At 44.5% G+C, this 26,182-nt stretch overlaps 1 protein-coding gene across 5 annotated transcripts in view; it reads right to left on the bottom strand.

Annotated features, from left to right (window-relative positions):
* Positions 1-2,227: 2,227 nt before the first annotated feature.
* The window catches only part of FAM107B (family with sequence similarity 107 member B), a 111,192-nt gene continuing 87,237 nt past the window's right edge, over positions 2,228-26,182 (bottom strand). For all 5 annotated transcript variants that reach the window (XM_030216151.1, XM_030216153.1, XM_030216154.1 and 2 more), the window contains exons 2-4: positions 24,507-24,690; positions 10,590-10,740; positions 2,228-3,571 (exon numbers count right to left, since the gene is read on the bottom strand). In XM_030216151.1, coding sequence (XP_030072011.1) covers positions 3,455-3,571; positions 10,590-10,740; positions 24,507-24,634 — 396 coding nt within the window. In that variant the 5' untranslated portion in view covers positions 24,635-24,690 and the 3' untranslated portion in view covers positions 2,228-3,454. The remainder of the gene's footprint in view (positions 3,572-10,589; positions 10,741-24,506; positions 24,691-26,182) is intronic.

The following is a 26,182-nucleotide window of genomic DNA, read 5'->3' as shown; positions in this document are numbered from 1 at the left end:
TTAATTGCCACCTGGCTATTTCCTGTAGGAAAGCGAGACTTCCCTTTTACCCACTGCAGTAAAAGGGGGCCTTGGCACTCGTATAAAACACACGCTGATGCCAGCGCTGTTCCCCTTTTGTCGCACCTTGGTAAAAGGGGACCTAAGTGACTGAGTCTAAAGCAGAACTGAAGGCAACAGTGAGTAGACATGCAGAAGGAATCCAGGGAACGTGACGTTTGAAAGAGCAGGCTGGGCGTCTCACTAAACGTTTGAATAGTGAGAACTTCCTTTCTTACACAAAAAGAAAAGTGCACATTTCTAGCAAGAAGTTTATTAAGTGTAACTTTGGTTCCAAGTACTCCATCCTTATTTAATACCTTTAGTTAAAAACAATTATATAAGACCAAATACAAAAAGTATTAAATTACAAAAACAACTCCATTAAGGCTCCCTTTGTATTAACATAGTCAAACTTGAAGACTATAAAGTCAAAATCCTCTAACAGCTACAAAGAAAAAAAAAACAAGTTTCTATCATTCTATCAATGTGAGGATTTACAGAACAAACATTTAGTGGACAAAACATGTCACATGACATGAGATCTTTTGCACATAAACAGATTGAAAATACTCCAACATCCAAATTATCAAAGATACAACTAGACTTTGCCCGCCATTTTCAAAATTATAATCACTTTCAGTTTCCAGACAAAATCCGCCAGAATTCAAACATCACTGAAAATGACGTGTTTCATGATCAATGCATGTTTGTGTCTACACATGACAGAACTAGAAACAGGAACAGCTTACCTTTAGGAATATGATACCAGCCTCACCTGACAGGACAAACCATCGCTGCTGTATTTTACAACTAGGACTGCCAGACAAAGTTAGGAAGAAATGGAGAGAAAGGAAATCCGCAGGTGATGAGTTGAGGCAGTGTGGAAAAGTATAAATAAAAACTGGCTGGTTATGGCAGCGAGGCACACAGTAAGAATCCCCAGCAGAGGTCGACAGAGAATCCTCATGTGAATGAATTAACTCTAGGCTGCTTTTAGAACAAGTTCCTTCCTTGCCACTCTGAGCAAGGAGAGAGAGAGAGAGAATGAGGGCTACCTCAGCAGCTCACAGAGTCTGTGTGTAAAAATTACAACCAATGCTCTTTGTAGAAGGACTGATCTCCAGCAATAATGCAGAGCACTAGAGATGAGCTGGTGCCTTCACACTTTCACCTGCTCCACGTGGGACTCACCTTCTCTCACTAGTCCAGTTTATGCAGGGACAAGGCTCATTGATAAAACAAAAACTAACTTGAGAGTGTAATGAGGAAATAGCAAAGAGATGGGGTCTGACAGCCCCCACCCTCCCCCTCAATCCCCAGAGCTGGTAAAACCAGAACTCTTCCACCACCACTCAAACTTTGACAACTAAGCTGTCTTGATTAGTAAAACTGCACCCAATCCCCTACTAAATCATTGGATTGAATTTATAAAGCAAAGAAAACAAACATTCCTATCAGAAACATCTCACAGGCTGTTCACAGAGAACAAAGGCCAGTCCTTGAGCACCAGGTCTGAACTATCCAGCATGGTTTACACACGAGGTGGATTTTTGCTCCATCGTTCAGTGGAATAAATCAGTTTATCCAATAGGTTTGCAGAGTCTTGTGACCAAGCTTAGTTATATTCCAGTTGGGAGGGGAATTTGTTATAAATGGCTTTATGGCACTGGAAAAAAAATCCGAGATGTATTTGCTAATCACATGTAATATTTACATCTTAAAGATGATGATCTGCACATTGTCAACAGCATAACCTAAGAAACTAAATATTCAAGTCTGCAGGGTTTTCTACACACAGATAAAACACAGATCCATCAGCTTCTCCAGCCAGAAAGTTACTCATCACCACTGGAAACTAGACCAGGCATCTCCAGGTAAAACCAGCCGGTGTAACCAAAACATGCAACCGTGACTCTTTCCCCCCACACCAAATCCAGCCCTTTCCCTTACATCTTTCAGGCTGCCTTCTTGCCATCTTAAAATGATGGGTTTCTTCACCACGACAATCATTTCAGAACGGCCCAGACCTTCAAAGTAATTCTGGCGGTTTGCAGCTTCTGGATTGCAGGTCTGGTGAACCTTGGTGCAAATTTAAACATTTAACAAATCGTTTGTTGTTAACACACATTTAGCTTTTACAAATTATAACCATAAGGCCCCTTTCAGTGGTTTCACTTTATCTACCCCCCCCCCCCCCCAACCTTTCTATTTCAGTTCAATTATGCTACATTAAGGTGGACCAGCTCTGCTCTTTAGTTTTCCTATGGGGTGAATCAAGTGTACAAATTATTAAAGGCTCCTAAAAATCTTATCAATGACCCAGCTATTGAGATGTACAGGGCATAGGCAGCAGGATCAAAGGGTAGAGCTGTCTGAGGGCACCTGAGCCACCTCCACCTCCCGCTATTAGGGCCCCTTTGTCTCACTGAACTCAGACAGAGATATGTGCTGCATGTTGCAAGCACATCTCACAGCTGCAATCCATGAATGGTGCTTCCTACTGAGGGCTTTTAAGCCCAGGGCTAACAAAGAAAAGATACACACCATGAAGGCAAATCAGCTAATGACCTTACAAAAAAGTATCATCCTATTCTCTGCATAGGTAAAATAACTTTTTGCACCCCACCCTCCCCCTAGTCCCCATAGCTGCATCCTAATGTCTCCCTGAGGCGACAGGTTTGTCTCTCTGACTGGAGTTCCCAGTGATTAGGGCCCATAGTACAAAAAAACCAGCTGCTGCCATTTTACTTTCCAGCAGCAGCATTTAGGAACAGCTGACAGACTTTTGCTCTGTGTAGGGGGGCAATACAGGCAAAGCCCACACATTCACCTAAGTTTATAACCAAACTCAGCATTCTCAAACAGAAGAAGCTGTCAGGGGTCAAAGCTACCCAAGGTCAACTGTCTGTTTCACCTTTCGTCCTGCCATCGAGAAATTATTCTAACAGGCTTAAGCACTCGGCACAGTTCACTTCAAAACTTCCTGCTTTGTTCCCAGGATTTAGGTACAATAAAGAACCCGAGGTGAAGAATGTTAATACACAGTGAACCTCCTTAAAACGTTATCAACATAAAATTATTTTTTAAAAGATTGGCTTGGACACCACACCAGACTTGGACTGGAAGAAGCCAAGCTGTCCGGTGCCTAAGACCTCTCTCCAGTGGCCCAGGTTTTCAGTCCCTGAATAAGTTTTCGAAAGGTCTGTGTGCTGGATGGAAACGGTGTTGCTTCACGCACCAGCCCACCCTTAAGTGCCTCTCCTGATGAGGTGGTTCTCACAGGCTGCAGCCATTGGTCCCACACAGCTTCCAAGAACACATTCCAGCTGCAAAATGTCATCAAACCTCCCCCTCCCCTCCCTCCCTCCTCTGGTAAATCATGAAATCCTGAAGTCTCTGTAAGGTTCGACACCTATGAATCCTCAGCATCGGGTGCCTCTTGGTTTGTTCGTCGCAGGTTGCCTTTGACCTTAACAAATTCAGGGGCATTTTCCCGCTCCTCCTCACTCTTTTGCTTGTCGAGATCGAGCTAGAAGAATAATTAAAATACAGCGATTATCCAAAGAAATGAACATATTAATGTAACAAGGTAGATATCAGCAGGAGGACCGTTTGGCCCACCCAGTCTGCTTGGTTGTCCATTCTACACTGCTCTCACGAAGGATCTCTCCCAGCTGGCTGTTGTGCAAGTTTGACTGCCTGCAGGTTATAGTTCTTTCTCCATAACTGAAGAAACGTACCTTATCTCTGAAATGACTCAATTTTAAAATATATATATTCATTCAAAGTTGTAAACAATCATAATAAATACAATCAAAAATACACTTTTTCTCTGAGGCCTTCGGCCAAACAGCTTCATACCATTTCTCACCTTAGCTTTTACGCTTTCTATGCCTTCTCTGGGGGTTTTTTTTTTCCCTTTTGTATCTATTTTGGGTGTGGGATAGATAGCTTATTAACATTTTCCAAACATATAAAATCTTTAATTAAGAAATCTTTTCATATATTAAGAAAACTTAGAACAGTTCGAAATTACTTCGATTCTGACAAGTTTACATTATTGGTTCAGGCTCTAACCCTATCTAGATTCGATTATTGTAATAGTTTCTCAAAGACACTTGGAAAAAGATTTCAACTTATCCAAAATACGGCGGCATGGCTGATTTTCTTTCAGCCACTCCATTGCCTGCGAGACTGTTCTGGCTCCCGGTTGAGGCCAGGGCTAAGCTTAGTCACGTTTAAGATTATTTACAGTGTTGCACCATTTTATCTACACGAGCTTGTGCAGCTCTTACAGGATAATCCTATTAATAATAGGAAAACCCGTGATTGCATGTTGCTAAATTTTCCAGCAGTCCGATCAATAAGATCTAAGAAACTGTTCAATTCTTCTCTTCACTACCAAACTGCTTCATTATGGAATTCTCTACCTTTACAGATGTGTATGCTTAGGAATTATCAAATATTTCATACAGTTCTTAAAACGTTTCTGTTTTATGAATATTTGGGATAATGATTTGTACTTATAATTTTGATCGTGTTGGTTTATCTGTGATAGCATGCACCTTCCTGAGGTTATCTCTCAGTGCTTTTGATTTGTGATCCACAATGAACTAAATATTGGTATTTGCAGACAATAAGCCCTGCATAACATAGCATTTTAACATTGATGATTGTTAACTGTGTAGATGCCAATATTGGCAAACTTGTGGTATAGCAAGCTGTGTGTATAAATAAATAAACAATACACAACGCCTACAAATGACCCAGAGCCCTTGTTGCTGGCTCATATGGGATGACCTTATCTCTTCTTCCTGGAAGCTTGATGCAGCCACACCACCAGAGCTTTGTTTTGGCTCTGAATTGCTCCATGTCATGGAGCATAAAGGTTTTCATAATTAGTCCGGCTCCCGGAGCCCCCCACCCAATTTCTTTCCCCTTCTGTTCCTTCGCCTGCTCTTACCACTTCCCTCTGTACGCGTCCCAAGACAACATACTGTAAATCCTGTCCTGCTAGAATACTATTTCCACCACCTTCTCAGTTAAGGATTTCCTCATACCTCCTCTGATCCTCCCTCCTTCCAACTTTCATGGCTGTTACTTTTGATCCAAGAGTATGAGACATCAAGAGAACAAATAGCAGATGGAATATATTCAAACAGCAGAGGTCAGCGTTTTTATGTTCACCAGTGGCTATATTCAAGGATATTCAATCTCGGGCCATGTCCAAGCATACAATATCCGGTTGTATGTTGGTTGCTAAATTTATGTGGTTAAGTGCAATATTCAGCCTTTAACCGCATAAGATAGGGCTGCTTTTTATGCGATTATCTTATGCGGCAAGGACTGAACATTGGCACTTAACCACATATGTACCAACTCTGCCCCTGGAACACCCACAAGTTAGCCAGTTAAGTGCCGCTGAATATTCACGGTTAGCCACGAGTAAGCAATTCCATCATATTTTCTAATCCTCTGTATCTCCCCCCACCCCCGTTCCCCAAGGTTAGTCCCTTATCCTTAAGGAGCAGGTTTTTTTTTTAAATTTTTTTATTTACTTACGCATTCTTGTAGTCCACTATTTTCCAAAAACAAGTTTCAGTTCAAAGTGGCTTCCAATTTACATTCTGGTCTACATTACAATTGTCTTCTGGTGGCGGTTGCAGTACTGATTTACATTTAGGAAGTGATCTGGACTCCTTTTTGCTCATAAACTAACTTTTAAGGAACACACCAATAAAGTTCTTCAATCTTCCTTTTTCGCCCTTCCAGGCATCCAGTCAGGAAAACCTTATCTCCCCTGTTCTTGTATTCGCTCACTTATCTTGTCCCAGGTCATCACTCAGATTTCTGTAACTCTCTTTTCACAGGTCTCCCACTAACGTTTCTTAAATGGTTTCAACTTGTTCAGTCAACTGCAACGTCTAGATAATTCACATAGGTTTGATCATGTGACATTCCTCCTTAAAACTGAACATTGGCTACTTGTTTCTGTATGTATTCCATTTAAACCATTAACCCTAGTATACAAAAGGTCTGCAACCTTCTTCTCCAATTTAATCCAAGCATATCATCCATCACACCCGCTCCGTTTTTCTCAGCGATCACTATTGTGTCTCCCTCCTCTCTGTTATATGACTAGACACTACCAGAGACACAACACTTTCATATGAAGCCCCAAAACTCTGGAATACATTAGTGAATTCCTTCAAAAAGGTGGTAAATAAATCCTAATAAATAAATAAAAATTACCACTGGAACTTAGCACTGAGCCTGTTTCAAAAAGCACTTGAAAACCTGGCCTTTTCAACAGATATGCACTCCCTAAAACTACAATTTCTTCCTTCTTTTTTGTTTTTTTTTCTTCTATTCTCCTCCTTTCATATTTAGTTTTTAATTTGAATTTCTCTGCCTTGCTACTTTCCTGTGAATAGCAGTCTATCAAGCCTTTCGAAACAAATAAATAAATGGCCAGGAGCCTCTCCTGGCCGTTTAAATTACTTTGTGTACCAGGCAGTAAGAATCACTATATGCCAGTTAAAACATTATGAAGAGCCAAGGACATTTTTTCTCAATTCTTGTAATTGTTATTTTTGCTGATGTTGTGTTTGCCTTTTTTAAAGTTTTTTTTTTGTTTAACCAACTCCTTTTTTGAGTTTTAGATGCCTGGGTGACCCACCTCCTGGAAATCTGCCAGTGCTGATTTATCTGTCGTGCTCATGACTCTTTCCCACTGATGCACAAACCACTCTGCTGCATTTGCCCATTTTAATTCATGCTGAGGAACCAGTTCTTTTACATTATTCTGTGACCTTCAAACTCCCCCATGCACCACACTTTGTGCTGTAGATACAATGCATTAAAAGCTAGATTTACTGATGTGCACTACTATCACCTTAGCTCACGGTAACACCATGAACACCCATGGAACTTTGGAAGGCTAAGTGCTTTGAAAATATGCCTCCATTAATCCACATTAGTACTAAATGGGTCCCACTGCATAAAATGGGACTGTGGTCCCAAATTACAGTGATACATATCGTAAATAACAAATATAAGAGTCTTAGATTTTATTGGTTGAAAAATATGTTTTTGATAGGTACTATGTAAAATAGAGAACCATATTTTGAAAATTATAACAAGCTCAATGAGAGTTCTTTCTCATACTTGCATCCTATACCAAGGGGATTAGAAATTCCAGTCCTAGAGCCTCCTTCAGCCAGGATATCTACAATGAATATGCATGAGATACACAGGCATACACAAATCATTCACTGTAGATATCCTGAAAACTATAGTGTCTACAGGGGGCTCCAGGACTGCTCTACCATAAATGCTTTTTTTCTACAGCAGCAAATAAGGTGCTCAGGGGTTCAGTGCCAGGCATCTCGCTTTACCTCTGGTTTCTTGGGATTCAGTCACTGGTCTTGCACCCACCACCCTGTCCGCAAAATATTTTCAGATCTCACTGTGGAGTCTGATCCCTTGGACCCCCATACCAAGTTACTTTAGAAATCACACGTAGATCAAACTCTGACACAGGAATTACTAAGGATAAGTGAATTTAAAAGCACAAGAGAATGATAACTGTGGCACAGGTTGATGGGCAGTATGGGGGGGAGGGGGGAACCCCAAGCAGACAAATACAGATTCTGTAGTGGTCAGCTGGAAACAGTCACAGCTCTCATCAATGATTTCATAAAAAAACGTTTACGAAAAGGCACAAGTAATAGCATGTCTCATCCACTCGAAACTATGAAACACTAGGGAGGCAATTCTATAAAGGGTGCCAAGAAATGAGCTCCAGAAATGATAGTGCCAAGTACACAGATATGTGCAATATAGAATATGGGAATAAGGTGGGAGATACGCGCCATTACATAGTCGCAATCACTTACGCCATGTCACGTGTTTGCGGCTATCTGACCCCATTTTCACATGTAACTTACACCATTCTGTAAGTCACACCCTGAAATCTGGCAATCCCACCCTCTGCCCGCCCATGTATACACCCCCCCCCCCCTTGCACAAATGTGGGAATGGCAATACCCCATGTATGTTACAGAACAGCACCAATCACATGCGTGGATAAGTGCCAATTAGAGCCACCTCTTACCCAAGTACATGCTAGTACTCTGAAACATACGCAGGTATTTGGCACCTACCCGCAGGCGTGAATTTATTTCTTTTAAAACTCTGCTGTGCCAGAATAAGACTAGGATCACAACTTAGAGAATGAAGAAATTATGATAACCTGGGACAATCTAATTTCCAGCTTTGGAAAGTTTGAAATTTATCAATAGAAATCAAACAAAATAAAACACGGAAAAGAAAATAAGATGATACCTTTTTTATTGGACATAACTTTATACATTTCTTGATTAGCTTTCGAAGGTTGCCCTTCTTCGTCAGATCGGAAATAAGCAAATGTGGTAGCAGATAGTATATATATTACTTTGACAGTCTGACAGGGTGGGAGGGTGGGGGTGGGTAGGAGGTATGCATGGGGACATCAAAGCATTTCATTGATATTCTAACAGGATGGGTGTGGGTAGGTGAGAGGAGGGTGATAAACAGAGAAATACAATTTTATGGTTTATAATGGGTTAAGTCCTGTTTGTTGGGTGTCAAAATATTCAATCATTCTTATTTCAAAGGTCTTACGTTCCTGTATTGTTTTAAAATTACTTTTCAGTATTCTTACTGTGAAATCACTGGTGCAGTGTTCTGGTCTTGTGAAGTGTTGGCCCAGCACCGGCTATCTTCATGTGATGTCTGTGCAGATTGAATCTTGTCTTAAGCATCTGGCCTGTTTCTCCAATATAGTATCCTTCGTTACATTTTTTACACTGAATGATATATACTACATTTGCTTATTTCAGATCTGAGGAAGAAGGGCAACCTTCGAAAGCTAATCAAGAAATGTATTAAGTTATGTCCAATAAAAAAGGTATCATCTTATTTTCTTTTCCATGTTTTCTTTTATTTGATTTCTATTTATAACCTTTAAGAGTGGACTAACACGGCTACCACACCTCTCTACTTAAGATGAAAGCTTGAAAGAAACTGGCTATTGTAGTGAAAAAAAAAAAAAAAAAGAGTACAAGACTAGCACTGCTAACAGAAGTCTCTGTGCCAAGTGATTCGTCTGTACCAACAAATGCAATCAAAGACCAAGAAAATGTGAAGGAAAGACACAAATTGTCACCACCAGCCTAATTAGAAACAAAATTCCAAGTATATCTTGCTATGCTGCCTTTATATGTTGGAGAGTATGTTCAAATGCTAAGAATTTTAAGACGATCTAAATCTTTAATAAATGATTTGAAAGATAGGGGATAATCTCCCCATATACTGAAAGGGGCATATAAGCGTGCAAAATACAATAGAGACCTTCTGATAAATGACAGTAGACGAGAACTAGTTGACTCTCGCCAAACTTGTGTATTGCAATATAATTCAGGAAATAGACAATGTATTGAACTTCACAAATATTGGGATATAGTTTGAAGCCATCCAATTTTTAATAACATGGATTTAAGAATGGCTTTTGTCAAAGGACGAAATCTAAAAAAGCTTCTATGTCCATCATTAGATTAATTTTATGGGGTTGTTGAGTTTAATGGCCGCAATTCTAAACGTGGTAATTGCTCTGTCTGTGATATTACGGAAGAAATCATTCAATTTCAATTTCAGAATCCCGTTGATCAAAGAATATATTTGTTGAAACACGACACTACCTTCTGTGTGATTATGTAGTGTACATAATACAATGTCAAAAATTTTATATTGGAAAAACAGTAAGATCATTGAAAACAAGGATCATCAAACACACATCTTGTCCTAACTGTAAAACAACAATATGCTCCAGTGATACGACATTGTTTAGCCTTTATATGCCACCCATTATGAACTCCAGAGGGAGTTTGGAGAGTGTTGACATGTGCATTAGCAGTGAATTGGAGAGATCTATCAACATATCCTGGCATAGGACTGAAGTCTATGCCTGACATGGTATGGGCCTAGTTAATCCATTTAGAGACATCACCCCAAATGACCTCTTGTTCTAAAGATTGTCACCATTAGTCTTGACCTACCATGCCTTTTATCTGATGCACACAGTTCGGACATCCTAGATTCGTACAAGCTCGGTACAAAAAGAAACACTCTCAGTAGGGATAGACCCTAGCCATTTGGGGTTTTTTTCAGTGGAATGAATGCATGTATATTTATCTCATGCATATTCATTTTTGATATCTTGAAAATCATGTGGGTTGGGTGTGGGTTGAGGACTGGGCAAAGAAATCACTGATCTCCACAAATACATTGGAGAAAAGACTTGTCTACTAAACAATTCATAACAATTCAACGCTATGCAAGAATAAATGCCCCCACTCCTACTCTTCCTCACTGGATACTGCACTAGATGTCACTAAAAGCAGGGTAGCCTCTTTCACAGTCAAAGAGATCAACCAAATAGGACCCTGGTCTTGAGACCTGCATTGCTTCCTCTTCCCCACCCCATCTCAACATAATCTCCTCTTCACCTGCTCCAGCTTCTGTTGACGTTTCTGTAGCTCTATTTCCAGGTCAGATTTCTTCTTCTGGGCCTCTTCTTCTTTCTGTTTGATAACCTGATCCCGTTTCCGCTTCTCCATCACCTTCTGCAGCTCGGGTTTGTTTTGAGGAGCAAGGCCTCTGAAAGAAAACAGGGCAAGAGAGAACTAGAAAAAAAGCCTTATGAGCAGTCTCCATGTTAAAAAAAAAAACAATTCATGTAAAATGGGGAAACCTAGTGCTCACGGAAGATCATGTATTAAAGGCACTGGAAACCAAGTCATCTATTTACTCCCAAGGGCAAGTGTGGAAAGGCTTTGCCATGCTGCCCTCAAGATCTACCTCAGCTTTGGTCTAGAGCAGGGGGTCTCATCCCAGTCCTTGGGACACCTGTAGCCAAGTCAGGTTTTCAGGATATCCACAATGAATATACATGAGATATTTGTATATAATGGAGGCAGTGCACACAAATTTATGTCATGCATATTTATTGTGGGTACCCAGAAAACCTGACTGGCTGGGAATGTCCCAAGGTTTGGGTTAAGAAAAGGACAAGCTCTTGCAAGGTGAAAAAACAACCCCTTCCACCCCCCTCTTGATATTAAAAAACATTTTACCAGCCAGGACAGGCTCCTGGCCAGTTAGACGGCACTTAACCAGCTATCTGGCAATATTCAGCAGAAGATGGCCGATTATCTCACACCGAATATTACCGGTTAGCACTCAGCGGATAACCGGTTATATTGCACAATATAACCAACTATATGCCAATATTCAGCTAAGTTTATTGGCCAAATTAGGTCACCGAAATACCTGGAATATCTTTGGCCAGTTTCAACTTAACTGGCCAGCGCTGAAGATTAACTTGGCCAGTTAAGTTGAAACCGGGCAAAAATGAACCGGATATTCAATGCTAGTCACTGGAAACAGCCCGGCATTGAATATCTGGGCTCAGCGCCAATTACAGGAGTCAGCCCGGCTACCTCCTGCGGTCTGAATATCGGTCTCAAAGCATTCATTATCTGCTCTCTGTACTGGTCCCAGCAAGGAGAGGATGCTGTAGAATTGTCATATCTTCTATTTCAGTCCATCTCAACTGGCGTGCCCTGGAGAAGCCCTATCTGATGCAGTACTGGAAATCCTAGCATGTTCCATCCCCTCCCCTACTCCACACCAGTTAATGCAGCATCCCTAACCTCCTGCTTACTCCTCCAGACACACCCTGCTTCTGTCACTCTGGGTAGAGGAAGGGTTAAAACAAGCTGTTTCTGGCTCCAGCACCCCTCCCCCGCAATCCCCCACTAACCTATTGCCTGGAAAACAGGACTCTCCTCTGCTGTATTCTGTTTGCTTGGAGCAGACACCAGCCCAGGTTCTAGATGTCTGTGCTGCAGGGACTTGGGACTCAGCTGGTACCAAAGGGGAACAGTCACCCCAAGATCCCTTCAAGATCCTATTCCACATCCCCTGGCTTTAAGAGTGAGGTTCAGCCTATGGCCACACCATCCTGAGTGCAACTGGTCTCGTCTATTGGAAGCTAAGGGCCTGGTTACTACTTGGATGGGAGAAGTGAGGTTCATTACTATCATGGTATGTGCAAAACTTACCCACTGGGAGGCACTGCCCCACGAGACCGGCTTGTGGGGAGGGAGTGAATCAGATCAGAATGACAAATTGGGCCTTTTTTTGGGGGGGGGGGAGGGGGGGTTGGCTAAACAATACTAGGAATCTTGAAGTGGGGGTTGTAAAAAGGTTGACCAGACTTAGAGGGTCAGGAGGTACTGGGGGGGGGGGGGTAGAAGAAACAGAGAGAGAATGGGGGGTGAAGGAGAAGATTGTGGACAAAGAGTATGTAAGACAGATGTAAGGAGAGGAAGAAAAAAGAAAGTACTCTGGATAAGGAAAGGTGATACAGGAAAGAGGACCCAGGATACAGAAGATCGAGCACTGGAAAGAGAAAAATGGAGATGTGACATAGGAACATGGGAGGTGAGAGAGGAAACAGTGATGCACCAAGATTTTAGGGGAAAGGGGAAAACTGCTTATAAGCAATCCCCATGCACCAGGGTTTCTTCAGCCACCACAGAATAAAGCATGTTCAGTTTAATATCAGGCCATTCAGCAGATGCATAAGAACAGCAGGACTGTGTCCTCAGCTTTCTTTCTCTGTGACCATACGGAATCTTTCTGCATCACTTCTTAAGGAGCGTGCTAAAGAAAATGTTAATGATTTTGTGTACTGGAGATTAATTTAGTTTTTGAAGAAGCTTCTAAGGGATGGATCAAGAGCAAGGAGTTGATGCCCCACTTAAAGATATTCAGGGCAAGAGAAGAGATTTTCACGTTTAAATGCTTGGATGTTTTACTTATATATACTGTCATCTACCACATTTGCTTATTTCTGATCTGACGAAGAAGGGCAACCTTCGAAAGCTAATCAAGAAATGTATTAAGTTATGTCCAATAAAAAAGGTATCATCTTATTTTCTTTTCCATGTTTTATTTTGTTTGATTTCTATAGATTCTACATGGAATGTTGCTATTCCACTAGCAACATTCCATGTAGAAGTCGGCCCTTGTAGATCACCAACGTGGCCGCGCAGGCTTCTGCTTCTGTGAGTCTGACGTCCTGCACGTACGTGCAGGACGTCAGACTCACAGAAGCAGAAGCCTGCGCAGCCTTCTACATGGAATGTTGCTAGTGGAATAGCAACATTCCATGTAGAATCTCCAATAGTAGCAACATTCCATGTAGAATCTCCAATAGTATCTATTTTACTGTCATAGTAATGCTTGAATGTTTTCACTTATATACACTGTCAGCTAGCACATTTGCTTATTTCCGATCTGAGGAAGAAGGGCAACCTTCGAAAGCTAATCAAGAAATGTATTAAGTTATGTCCAATAAAAAAGGTATCATCTTATTTTCTTTTCCAGGTTTTATTTTGTTTGATTTCTATTGATCACGTTTAAATTTATATTACATGTCACAGAGGGACACAGTACAACAGCTCTTCTCATTCTGTGCCTGGGACTGATATGGGCTGAGCTTCATTACTTCAGCACAGAAAGAAACTATTCTTAGCAGCCCAGCACAGGCCAATCACAACCAGTGCCCCTGGCATTAAGTGACCCCACCTCCCTCGAGTGCGAGGGCCAGGATAGTAAACAGGATTTTACAAGTCACATAAGTAGCAGTGACCATCTGTGCCAGGTTCTCATCTCGTTGTTTGGATTAAAGGATGCAGTCTGTGTGTTACAGACAAACACAGAAAATGTGGTATTTATTTATTCATGACATTTATACCCCACATTAGCTCGAAATAGACTCAAGTTCAATGTGGCTTACAAACAAACAATAAGTGAATAAAGCATAATAATGTACAGAACATAACACAAATTACAACGTCAAGAAGTTTGTGCAGTAAGTAACCGGGGATTTAGACTCTCTCAAGGACAAATAATTAAAGGTGGATAGGTGACAGCATAATTAGGCAGGACTAGATGGGAAAAAAAAAAGGACAAGATTAGAGAAAAATAGCCTCAATCTCTTTAGCTTCCAAAATGAGTGAAAGACACACGAGATCAACTTAGAGACTTGGTTTTCAAAGGTGAGGAAATGATCTATTGTGACTCCTAAGATTTTCATTGATGACTCAAGGCTTTGTTCTTAATAGTAAAGTTGCTAAAATTCATAGGATGGTGAGAGTTAGTTATTATTAGGAACTTAGTTTTATCTGTGTTAAGTTTTAGTTTGAAATTAGAAGCCCATGATTCCATAAGTTTTATCCCTAGACTAATCATGTGAGTTATGTCAACTAATAGGGAATGGGATATAAATGGTGACATCATCAGCATATATGTATGTCGAAAGACCAATGCTTTGTTTGGTATGTAAAAACACCTTCTGCCCATCCATCTTATGTATTCTCCATTAGAGATCCCACATACTTGTCTCAAGCTTTCTCGAATTCAGATACAGTTTTCATCTCCACCGGGAGGCTGTTCCATGAATTCACCACCCTTTCCGTGAAGAAGTATTTCCTCAGGTTACTTCTGAGTCTACCCTCTTTCACCTTCATCCTATGCCCCCTCGTTCCAGAGCTTCCTTTCAATTGAAAGACTTGGTTCCTGTGCATTTATGCCACATAGGTGTTTAAATAATCTATCATATCTCCCCCTCTCCCGCCTTTCTTCCAAAGTATACATATTGAGATCTTTAAGTCTGTCCTCATATGCTTTATGACAAAGAACACTAACCATTTTAGTAGCCGTCCTCTGGACAGACTCCATGCTAATTGGCACGGCATGTAACGCAGTGCTAATCATGAGCTAACTGGGTGCCCTATGCAGTAAATTCTGAGCAGACACAGGGCACGCCCGCTGGGGTAAGTGCAAAACCTATCAGACTTTAGTAAAAGGGCCAGTGTGTTAATAAATGTGATCATTATTATTATTAGCATTTGTATAACGCTACCAGACGCACACAGCGCTGAAAGCGAATGCTACATACCTGTAGAAGGTATTCTCCGAGGACAGCAGGCTGATTGTTCTCACTGATGGGTGACGTCCACGGCAGCCCCTCCAATCGGAAACTTCACTAGCAAAGTCCTTTGCTAGCCCTCGCGCGCCCGCGCGCACCGCGCATGCGCGGCCGTCTTCCCGCCCGAAACCGGCTCGAGCCGGCCAGTCCAGTATGTAGCAAGACAATACACTTCAAGGGAAGACACAACTCCAAAGGGGAGGCGGGCGGGTTTGTGAGAACAATCAGCCTGCTGTCCTCGGAGAATACCTTCTACAGGTATGTAGCATTCGCTTTCTCCGAGGACAAGCAGGCTGCTTGTTCTCACTGATGGGGTATCCCTAGCCCCCAGGCTCACTCAAAACAACAACATTGGTCAATTGGGCCTCGCAACGGCGAGGACATAACTGAGATTGACCTAAAAAATTTACCAACTAACTGAGAGTGTAGCCTGGAACAGAACAAACAGGGCCCTCGGGGGGTGGAGTTGGATCCTAAAGCCCAAACAGGTTCTGAAGAACTGACTGCCCGAACCGACTGTCACGTCGGGTATCCTGCTGCAGGCAGTAATGAGATGTGAATGTGTGGACAGATGACCACGTCGCAGCTTTGCAAATTTCCTCCATGGTGGCTGACTTCAAGTGGGCTACCGACGCAGCCATGGCTCTAACATTATGAGCCGTGACATGACCCTCAAGAGCCAGCCCAGCCTGGGCGTAAGTGAAGGAAATGCAATCTGCTAGCCAATTGGATATGGTGCGTTTCCCTACAGCCACTCCCCTCTTGTTGGGATCAAAAGAAACAAACAATTGGGCGGACTGTCTGTGGGGCTGTGTCCGCTCCAGATAGAAGGCCAATGCTCTCTTGCAGTCCAATGTGTGCAGCTGACGTTCAGCAGGGCAGGAATGAGGACGGGGAAAGAATGTTGGCAAGACAATTGACTGGTTCAGATGGAACTCCGACACAACCTTTGGCAGAAACTTAGGGTGAGTGCGGAGGACTACTCTGTTGTGATGAAATTTGGTGTAAGGGGCCTGGGCTACCAGGGCCTGAAGCTCACTGACTCTACGAGCCGAGGTAACTGCCACCAAGAAAACGATCTTCCAGGTCAAGTACTTCGGATGGCAGGAATTCAGTGGCTCGAAAGGAGGTTTCATCAGCTGGGTGAGAACGACATTGAGATCCCATGACACTGTAGGAGGCTTGACAGGGGGCTTTGACAAAAGCAAACCTCTCATGAAGCGAACAACTAAAGGCTGTCCTGAGGTCGGCTTACCTTCCACTTGGTAATGGTATGCACTGATCGCACTAAGGTGAACCCTTACGGAGTTGGTCTTCAGACCAGACTCAGACAAGTGCAGAAGGTATTCAAGCAGGGTCTGTGTAGGACAAGAGCGAGGATCTAGGGCCTTGCTGTCACACCAGACGGCAAACCTCCTCCAATGAAAGAAGTAACTTCTCTTAGTGGAGTCTTTCCTGGAAGCAAGCAAGATGCGGGAGACACCCTCTGGCAGACCCAAAGAGGCAAAGTCTACGCCCTCAACATCCAGGCCGTGAGAGCCAGGGACTGGAGGTTGGGATGCAGAAGAGCTCCTTCGTCCTGCGTGATGAGGGTCGGAAAACACTCCAATCTCCACGGTTCTTCGGAGGATAACTCCAGAAGAAGAGGGAACCAGATCTGACGCGGCCAAAAGGGAGCAATCAGAATCATGGTGCCTCGGTCTTGCTTGAGTTTCAACAAAGTCTTCCCCACCAGAGGAATGGGAGGATAAGCATACAACAGGCCCTCCCCCCAGTCCAGGAGGAAGGCATCCGATGCCAGTCTGCCGTGGGCCTGAAGCCTGGAACAGAACTGAGGGACCTTGTGGTTCACTTGAGATGCGAAGAGATCCACCAGGGGGGTGCCCCACGCCTGGAAGATCTGCCGCATCACACGGGAATTGAGCGACCACTCGTGAGGTTGCATAATCCTGCTCAACCTGTCGGCCAGACTGTTGTTTACGCCTGCCAGATATGTGGCTTGGAGCACCATGCCTTGACGGCGAGCCCAGAGCCACATGCTGACGGCTTCCTGACACAGGGGGCGAGATCCGGTGCCCCCCTGCTTGTTGACATAGTACATGGCAACCTGATTGTCTGTCTGAATTTGGATAATTTGGTGGGACAGCCGATCTCTGAAAGCCTTCAGAGCGTTCCAGATCGCTCGCAACTCCAGAAGATTGATCTGTAGATCGCTTTCTTGGAGGGACCACCTTCCTTGGGTGTGAAGCCCATCGACATGAGCTCCCCATCCCAGGAGGGACGCATCCGTGGTCAGCACTTTTTGTGGCTGAGGAATTTGGAAGGGACGTCCCAGAGTCAAATTGGAGCAAATTGTCCACCAATACAGGGATTCGAGAAAACTCGTGGACAGGTGGATCACGTCCTCTAGACCCCCAGCGGCCTGATACCACTGGGAGGCTAGGGTCCATTGAGCAGATCTCATGTGAAGGCGGGCCATGGGAGTCACATGAACTGTGGAGGCCATGTGGCCCAGCAATCTCAACATCTGCCGAGCTGTGATCTGCTGGGACGCTCGCACCCGCGAGACGAGGGACAACAAGTTGTTGGCCCTCGCCTCTGGGAGATAGGCGCGAGCCGTCCGAGAATCCAGCAGGGCTCCGATGAATTCGAGTTTCTGCACTGGGAGAAGATGGGACTTTGGGTAATTTATCACAAACCCCAGTAGCTCCAGGAGGCGAATAGTCATCTGCATGGACTGCAGGGCTCCTGCCTCGGATGTGTTCTTCACCAGCCAATCGTCGAGATATGGGAACACGTGCACCCCCAGCCTGCGAAGCGCCGCTGCTACCACAGCTAGGCACTTTGTGAACACCCTGGGCGCAGAGGCGAGCCCAAAGGGTAGCACACAGTACTGGAAGTGGCGTGTGCCCAGCTGAAATCGCAGATACTGTCTGTGAGCTGGCAGTATCGGGATGTGTGTGTAGGCATCCTTCAAGTCCAGAGAGCATAGCCAATCATTTTGCTGAATCATGGGGAGAAGGGTGCCCAGGGAAAGCATCCTGAACTTTTCTTTTACGAGATATTTGTTCAGGGCCCTTAGGTCTAGGATGGGACGCATCCCCCCTGTTTTCTTTTCCACAAGGAAGTACCTGGAATAGAATCCCAGCCCTTCTTGCCCGGATGGCACGGGCTCGACCGCATTGGCGCTGAGAAGGGCGGAGAGTTCCTCTGCAAGTACCTTCTTGTGCTGGAAGCTGTAAGATTGAGCTCCCGGTGGACAATTTGGAGGTTTTGAGGCCAAATTGAGGGTGTATCCCTGCCGGACTATTTGCAGAACCCACTGATCGGAGGTTATGAGAGGCCACCTTTGGTGAAAAGCTTTCAACCTCCCCCCGACTGGCAGGTCGCCCGGCACGGACACTTGGATGTCGGCTATGCTCTGCTGGAGCCAGTCAAAAGCTCGCCCCTTGCTTTTGCTGGGGAGCCGCGGGGCCTTGCTGAGGCGCACGCTGCTGACGAGAGCGAGCGCGCTGGGGCTTAGCCTGGGCCACAGGCTGTCGGGAAGGAGGATTGTACCTACGCTTGCCAGAAGTATAGGGAACAGTCTTCCTTCCCCCGAAAAATCGTCTACCTGTAGAGGTAGAAGCTGAAGGCTGCCGGCGGGCGAACTTGTCGAATGCGGTGTCCCGCTGGTGGAGAGACTCTACCACCTGTTCGACTTTTTCGCCAAAAATGTTGTCCGCACGGCAAGGCGAGTCCGCAATCCGCTGCTGGAGTCTATTCTCCATGTCGGCGGCACGCAGCCATGAGAGCCTGCGCATCACCACACCTTGAGCAGCGGCCCTGGACGCAACATCAAAAGTGTCATAAACTCCTCTGGCCAGGAATTTTCTGCACGCCTTCAGCTGCCTGACCACCTCCTGAAAAGGCTTGGCTTGCTCAGGGGGAAGAGCATCAACCAAGCCCGCCAACTGCCGCACATTGTTCCGCATGTGGATGCTCGTGTAGAGCTGGTAAGACTGGATCTTGGACACGAGCATAGAGGAATGGTAGGCCTTCCTCCCAAAGGAGTCTAAGGTTCTAGCGTCTTTGCCCGGGGGCGCCGAAGCATGTTCCCTAGAACTCTTAGCCTTCTTTAGGGCCAGATCCACAACTCCAGAATCATGAGGCAACTGCGTGCGCATCAGCTCTGGGTCCCCATGGATCCGGTACTGGGACTCAATCTTCTTGGGGATGTGGGGATTACTTAATGGCTTGGTCCAGTTCGCAAGCAATGTCTTTTTCAGGACATGGTGCAAGGGAACAGTGGACGCTTCCTTAGGTGGAGAAGGATAGTCCAGGAGCTCAAACATTTCAGCCCTGGGCTCGTCCTCCACAACCACCGGGAAGGGGATGGCCGTAGACATCTCCCGGACAAAGGAGGCAAAAGACAGACTCTCGGGAGGAGAAAGCTGTCTCTCAGGAGAGGGAGTGGGATCAGACGGAAGACCCTCAGACTCCTCGTCAGAGAAATATCTGGGATCTTCCTCTTCCTCCCACGAGGCCTCACCCTCGGTGTCAGACACAAGTTCACGGACCTGTGTCTGCAACCTCGCCCTGCTCGACTCTGTGGAGCCACGTCCACGATGGGGGCGTCGAGAGGTAGACTCCCTGGCCCGCATCGGCGAAGCTCCCTCCGCCGACGTAGTCGGGGAGCCTTCCTGGGAGGTGGCCGCGGTCGGCACCGCACGCGGTACCGACGTCGGGGACCTCAACCTGGGCGATGGGCCAGCCGGCGCCACGCTCGACGGTACCGGAGGCGCAAGCACCGCCGGTACCGGAGGGGTAGGGCGCAACAGCTCTCCCAGAATCTCTGGGAGAACGGCCCGGAGGCTCTCGTTTAGAGTGGCTGCGGAGAAAGGCTGAGAGGTTGATGCAGGCGTCGACGTCAGAACCTGTTCCGGGCGTGGAGGCTGTTCCGGGCTGTCCAGAGCGGAGCGCATCGACACCTCCTGAACAGAGGGTGAGCGGTCCTCTCGGTGCCGATGCCTGCTGGGTGCCGAATCCCTCGGCGACCCAGAGCTCTCGGTGCCGACACGGGGAGGAGACCGGTGTCGATGCTTCTTCGATTTCTTCCGAAGCATGTCACCGGAGCTCCCCGGCACCGACGAGGAGGACGTCGAATCCACCCGTCGCTTCCTCGGGGCCGAGACTGAAGAAGGTCGATCTCGGGGGGGCTGTACCGCAGGAGCCCTCGGGGCAGGAGGAGACCCACCCGAGGGCTCACCGCCACCAGCAGGGGAATGGACAGCCCTCACCTGCACTCCACCCGATGCACCACCGTCCGACGACATCAGCAGACGAGGTCCTGGTACCACCGACGTCGATGCAGCTATCCGATGTCTCGGCGCCGATGCAGAGGCCCGATGCCTCGATGCACTCGATGCAGGGGCGGCCGAGGAAGATGGTCTGGACGCTGACGACGTCGATGCACTCGAAGATCCCGGTGCCGATGCCGACGAAGAGCCCGAGAACAACACGTTCCACTGGGCTAGTCTCGCTACCTGAGTCCGCCTTTGAAGCAGGGAACACAGACTACAGTTCTGAGGGCGGTGCTCGGCCCCCAGACACTGAAGACACGACGAGTGTCGATCAGTGAGCGAGATAACCCGGGCGCACTGGGTGCACTTCTTGAAGCCGCTGGAAGGCTTCGATGTCATGGGCGGAAAAATCACGCCGGCGAAATCAAAAGCCGAAATGGCGAAATTCGGAGCACCAAAATTTAGAGGGAGAAAAAATCTCGACCGAGGCCGAAAAGAGGCCTACCCCGACGACGAAAGAAAACTTACCGGGGCAAAAAAACTAGAAGTACGGGGAGGATTTACACGAAACCCGGCGAGGGGTTTCCGGAGCACTTCCCGACTAGGACAAAGCTTTCCCGAAGGAAAAAACACGTTCAAAACAAATTGGACGCGCGAGGTCGACTTTCCGGGGCTCGACACGGCGAAAACACGACCGTACCGAGTGCGGACAAAAGAAGACTGGCCGGCTCGAGCCGGTTTCGGGCGGGAAGACGGCCGCGCATGCGCGGTGCGCGCGGGCGCGCGAGGGCTAGCAAAGGACTTTGCTAGTGAAGTTTCCGATTGGAGGGGCTGCCGTGGACGTCACCCATCAGTGAGAACAAGCAGCCTGCTTGTCCTCGGAGAACACCTGATACAAAGAGACAGTCCCTGCTCAAAAGAGCTTACAATCTAAATAATACAGACAGACAAGACAGTTACGGGTGAGGGAAGTAATAATTGAGAAGGAAGGAAGGGACAAGGGCAGGGCAAATGAGTAGTGGCTAGGAGCTAAAAGCAGCAGTGAAAAGGTGGGTTTCCAGCATAGATTTGAAAACAGGTAGAGACGGAGCTAAACGTATAGGTCCAGGAAGTCTATTCCAGGCATAAGGTGCCACCAGAGAAAAGGAGCAAAGCCTGGAGTTAGCAGTGGAGGAGAAGGAGGACGACAAGAGGGACTTGTCCAGTGAGCGGAGTTCACGGGGAGGAATGTAGGGAGAGATGAGAGCGGAGAGGTAATGGGGGGGCTGCAGAGTGGATGCATTTAAAGGTCAGAACGAGAAGTTTAAACTGAATGTGGAAGTGGACAGGGAGCCAGTGAAGTGACTTGAGGAAAAAGTAACTAAAAGTTACCAGAAAAAAAAATGAGGTTTTATATCATACAACAGTCCAAACCCCATTTTATGTGAAAATTTCAAAAAAAAGTTACAGGAATTCAACATGTAACTTTTTCAGGCTGTTTATGGACCCATGACATGAAAAATCAGCCATTTTCAACATTTGGGATCTGCTGCTTTAGCTGCCTTTTCCCAGAGATGGTCACAAATAAAAGCAGAGTGAGAAAGAGTGCAAAGGTGTCCTTGAGCTGGCTCATCACAAATTCACAACAAACATTAAGCACAAGTATTGTGAACACTCCGCTTTTGAGTGACCTGTTCCTCTAACAATAATACTTATTTTTGTAGCACTACTGAATATAGACAGCGTCATACAATGCTGATAAGGACTCACATACACCAGGTCCCTGCCCCGCAGAGCCTCACTATCTAAGTGGGTACTTAAGGCAGTGGGAGATAAGGTGACTTGCCCAAGGTCACAAGGACTGGCAGTGGCAGGACTATGTCACTTCCTCTTCCTGTAGTGAAAAGCAAAGAACTTTAAATAAGTTCTCTGTTGTAGGTGTACTATGGGGAGGGGTACAAAGGTAGTTTTACCTTATTGTGCAAATTCATGTGGGTATTTGTGTTGGGTAAATAAAGGAAAACTATCCTATGGAGTTGCTTTATAATCAGCAAACCCCAATTGTCAAAACATGGCCAGTTTGATGACTTCTTCTCCTACATGTACATCTGGGGCCCAATATGCAGCTGGTGACAATCAGCATTTTGATGACCGATGCTGGTGTTAACCCTGGAAATTCAATGCTGGGCCACATCCAAGTTCCAGCATTTAATTTCCGGGTATAGGGAGCCAGTGTGATATTCGGCATTTAACCGGCTATGGCGAACCACATAAAGATAGGACTGACTGCAGTCACCTTGGCTAGTTAAGTGGTGAATATCAGCACGTAACTGGCCGAGTACTGACTCTGCCCTTGGAATGGCTCCAAAATAGCTGGTTTTGCATTGGGCACTATCTGGTTAAGTGGCACTGAATATGACTAGTTGGCCCTGAACAAGCAGTTTAACTAGCCAGGAGCCATGTCTGCCTGATTAAATCATTTTGAATATTGACGCCCCCTACACCCCTCCCATATCCTGGTACGTACAGGAATGCACTGTGGGTCCCAGAAAACAACAAGGCATCACCATTTAGTTTATAGCACACTAGGTCTTGGCATTTAACACACTTTTTTAAAATAAAGATGTTCCATATGCTTATATATTTGTTTTTGATGATTCACTTTTTTTATTTTATTTTTGTTACATTTGTACTCTGCGCTTTCCCACTCATGGCAGGCTCAATGCGGCTTACATGGGGCAATGGAGGGTTAAGTGACTTGCCCAGAGTCACAAGGAGCTGCCTGTGCCTGAAGTGGGAATTGAACTCAGTTCCCCAGGACCAAAGTCCACCACTCTAACCACTAGGCCACTCCTCCACTTCATCATCTGCATTTTTACCATCATTCATTATCTATTTGATTTTTTCTTATATACATATTATTTGTTTTTTATATATATATATATATATATATATATTATTATTTTATTATTTTTTTAATTGATTTTTGTCATTAAATTTTTTTTCTTATTTAGGGTTTTGCTGTTTTGTGCTGCTCATGCTGGTTTTTTGTAAAGAGAATTCCTTTTATCCTTGTCCTGACATGCAATTTATAAGTATTATATACTTAATTGATTTGCATTGTTTTCAATCTTTTTATTTTTTATATTTTTTAATCTTTATTTATCTTGTCATTATCATTATTATTTTTTTAGTCATTACTTGTATTTTTTATATTTATTTTTATTTTTAAAGTAATCAAGCATGTTTCACATATTTTTTGTTCTTCTTTCAGCTGTTCTTATTTAAGAAAGATACAGATTAGGTATGTGCTTTCGATTCTATGTTGCCTAATGGTTTTATAACTCATTTTATGAACTAAATCTTTATGTTTTGTGTCTGTGCCCTTTCTTTGCTGGTATTTTGCTATATATATGGTTTTAACTTTTATTTTTAGTATCTTGTTTTGCTGGTATTTTGCAATATATATATATGTTCTTAACTTGCAATTTTTTTGTTCTTCATTTATAATGCAGAGTTTATTTTTACATATTTATATATTTTATGCAATCTACATGTATTTTAATGTTGAATGTGTTTCTATATGTTGATTTTAACATATTTTGCAATATTTATATTATTTCTGAAAAGACTATATGTTTACAATTCATGTCTATGTTTTAAATGTACACTATTATTCATATTGATATGAGATATATTTTATGGAGACATATATATATTTTTTTATAATTATTTCAGTTTTATAATTTGATATTCTTGTTGTATTGTAGCCGCTGACGCAGGCCTATTGTTGGGCGAAACATGGCCTGTGTCGGGCAATTATCTTACATACGGTATCTTCGATAAAGTTTTTTTGGATATTATACCGATCTGCTGGTTTGTTTTCCACCAGGAATGCACTGTTACACGACTGAATTTAGCCTCTGTGCATTCAGAAACCATCGTAAGCAGAGCAATAGTTTAGCAGCTGGCTGAGTACTGTGTGTGCCTGAACCACCTGCACGAAGTCCTGTCCTCGTGGAATGAGTGCACATAATATCAGATCATAGTGCTCTGCAAATCAAGTGCACAGTTTGGAAACCCCTCTTCCACATTATATGTACCTTTTCTGGTTCATTAGCAGCTCTCGATGAAGGTCCTGGTGGTTCCGGGACGTTTTTACTGGATTAATCATTTTTTTCGGCCTAATTAGCTCTGGGTTGTCTGCCTCTATGTAATCTGGCTCTGCCATAGTACTCTTCGCCGTGAGATACAGACTGCTGTGATCAGAATCCACCTCTGCGCTATCTGTAAAACAGGACGCACAAACACCACCTTGTTAAGATCTGTAAAACTGCATTAAACTTTTCCCCCTCTGTTTAACACAAAGCTTTTCATTTTTTTTTGTTTTTTTATACTGCTTTGTTTCTAAACATAAATTGCTTTGGGACCTTATATCTTATGATGCATAAAGCACTGTGGACCCCTGTTAAATAGCATAAGGTAAATAACACATTTTCCAATCATCAGACAATGCAAAATGAACATAGGTACGCTTGAACTTATGGTTTTCTCCTCTACAAATTTACACTGCTTTTGGTCGGGAATCTCTCTCATCTTCAAAGCACATACACATACAAAGTTATATAGAAATATCTACAACCTTGGAGCCCTTTCATTACGCTGCGATAAAAGGGGCAGTGCGTGGATTTGCCGCTTGCCAGGGTCCCTTTTACTGCAGCGGGTAAAAAGGCCAAAAAAAGAAATGGCCGTGAAGTAAGTTCGCGCTTGTTGCGTAGCCATTTTGGGGAGGGGTGAGGAGGAGCACCTACCGCCACCCAATTACTGCCAGGTAACCCCGTACAGAAATATTTTTTAAGTATTACTGCTAGCGCCAGAAACGGCATGCGTTGGGGGTAGAATTACCACCGGCACCCACATTGGGCCAGTGGTAGTTCCAGGTTGCCACGCAGCAATCCTTTAGCAAAAGGGCCCCTTTGTAAGTCTACCCACCTACCCATCAAAAATTAAAACTATTTCATATTCTTAAAGCGGCCGTTTAAAAAATAATTCCCTCTGAATGGAAAGACAACCATAATGTACATTTTTGTTTTGGTGGAAATCCATCTGTTTATAAATACAAAAGAAAATTTGATGAGAAACTGAACCACACAGATGATCAAAATAAAGTCTGGAAACCTTCTAAATTATTTTGGCAATCTGATGGTACTGATTCTTCATAACCTTTGCTGATTTTAACAGCTCCTGTTTCTGTACTATGATTGTTATGACACCGATACATCGACATTCATGTTTCTTGTTATTTCTAGTTCATGCCTTTGTTATTGTTTCATAAGTGTATGCATATCTTAAGTCAATAAAATTGATATGAACATAAAAAATTGCTTTGCAACCCCCTTTTGGGGGAAGAAGGGCAGTATATAAGTCTAAAACAGAAAGAGATTGTTTAAATCAATCTTCAAGCTTTTCACAAACCTGCCTCTCCCTCCGCCTCCATGTTTTGCTAGTACCTTTTATAACTATCAAGGTTCATGAACCAGGGGCGTATCTGGAATCCGGCGGTAGGGGGGGCCAGAGCCAGAGAGGGGGGGCACATTTTTGCCTCCCTCCCTCCCCCCCCCCCCCGCCGCCGCCTCTCTCCACCCCCTCCCCGCCGTCAACCCTCCCCCGTTGCTTACTTTTGCTGGCGGGGGGCCCCAACCCCCGCCAGCCGAGGTCCGACCCGCAATCTCCATATTTCGTCTTCCTCCGTGGCCATGTGCTTCAAGGAAGTAACGCT

Source organism: Microcaecilia unicolor, chromosome 10, assembly GCF_901765095.1.
Source record: "Microcaecilia unicolor chromosome 10, aMicUni1.1, whole genome shotgun sequence".
NCBI classification, from domain to species: domain Eukaryota; kingdom Metazoa; phylum Chordata; class Amphibia; order Gymnophiona; family Siphonopidae; genus Microcaecilia; species Microcaecilia unicolor.
Note: the sequence above shows the minus strand (reverse complement) of the source record. Positions and strands in the feature narration are given on the sequence as shown.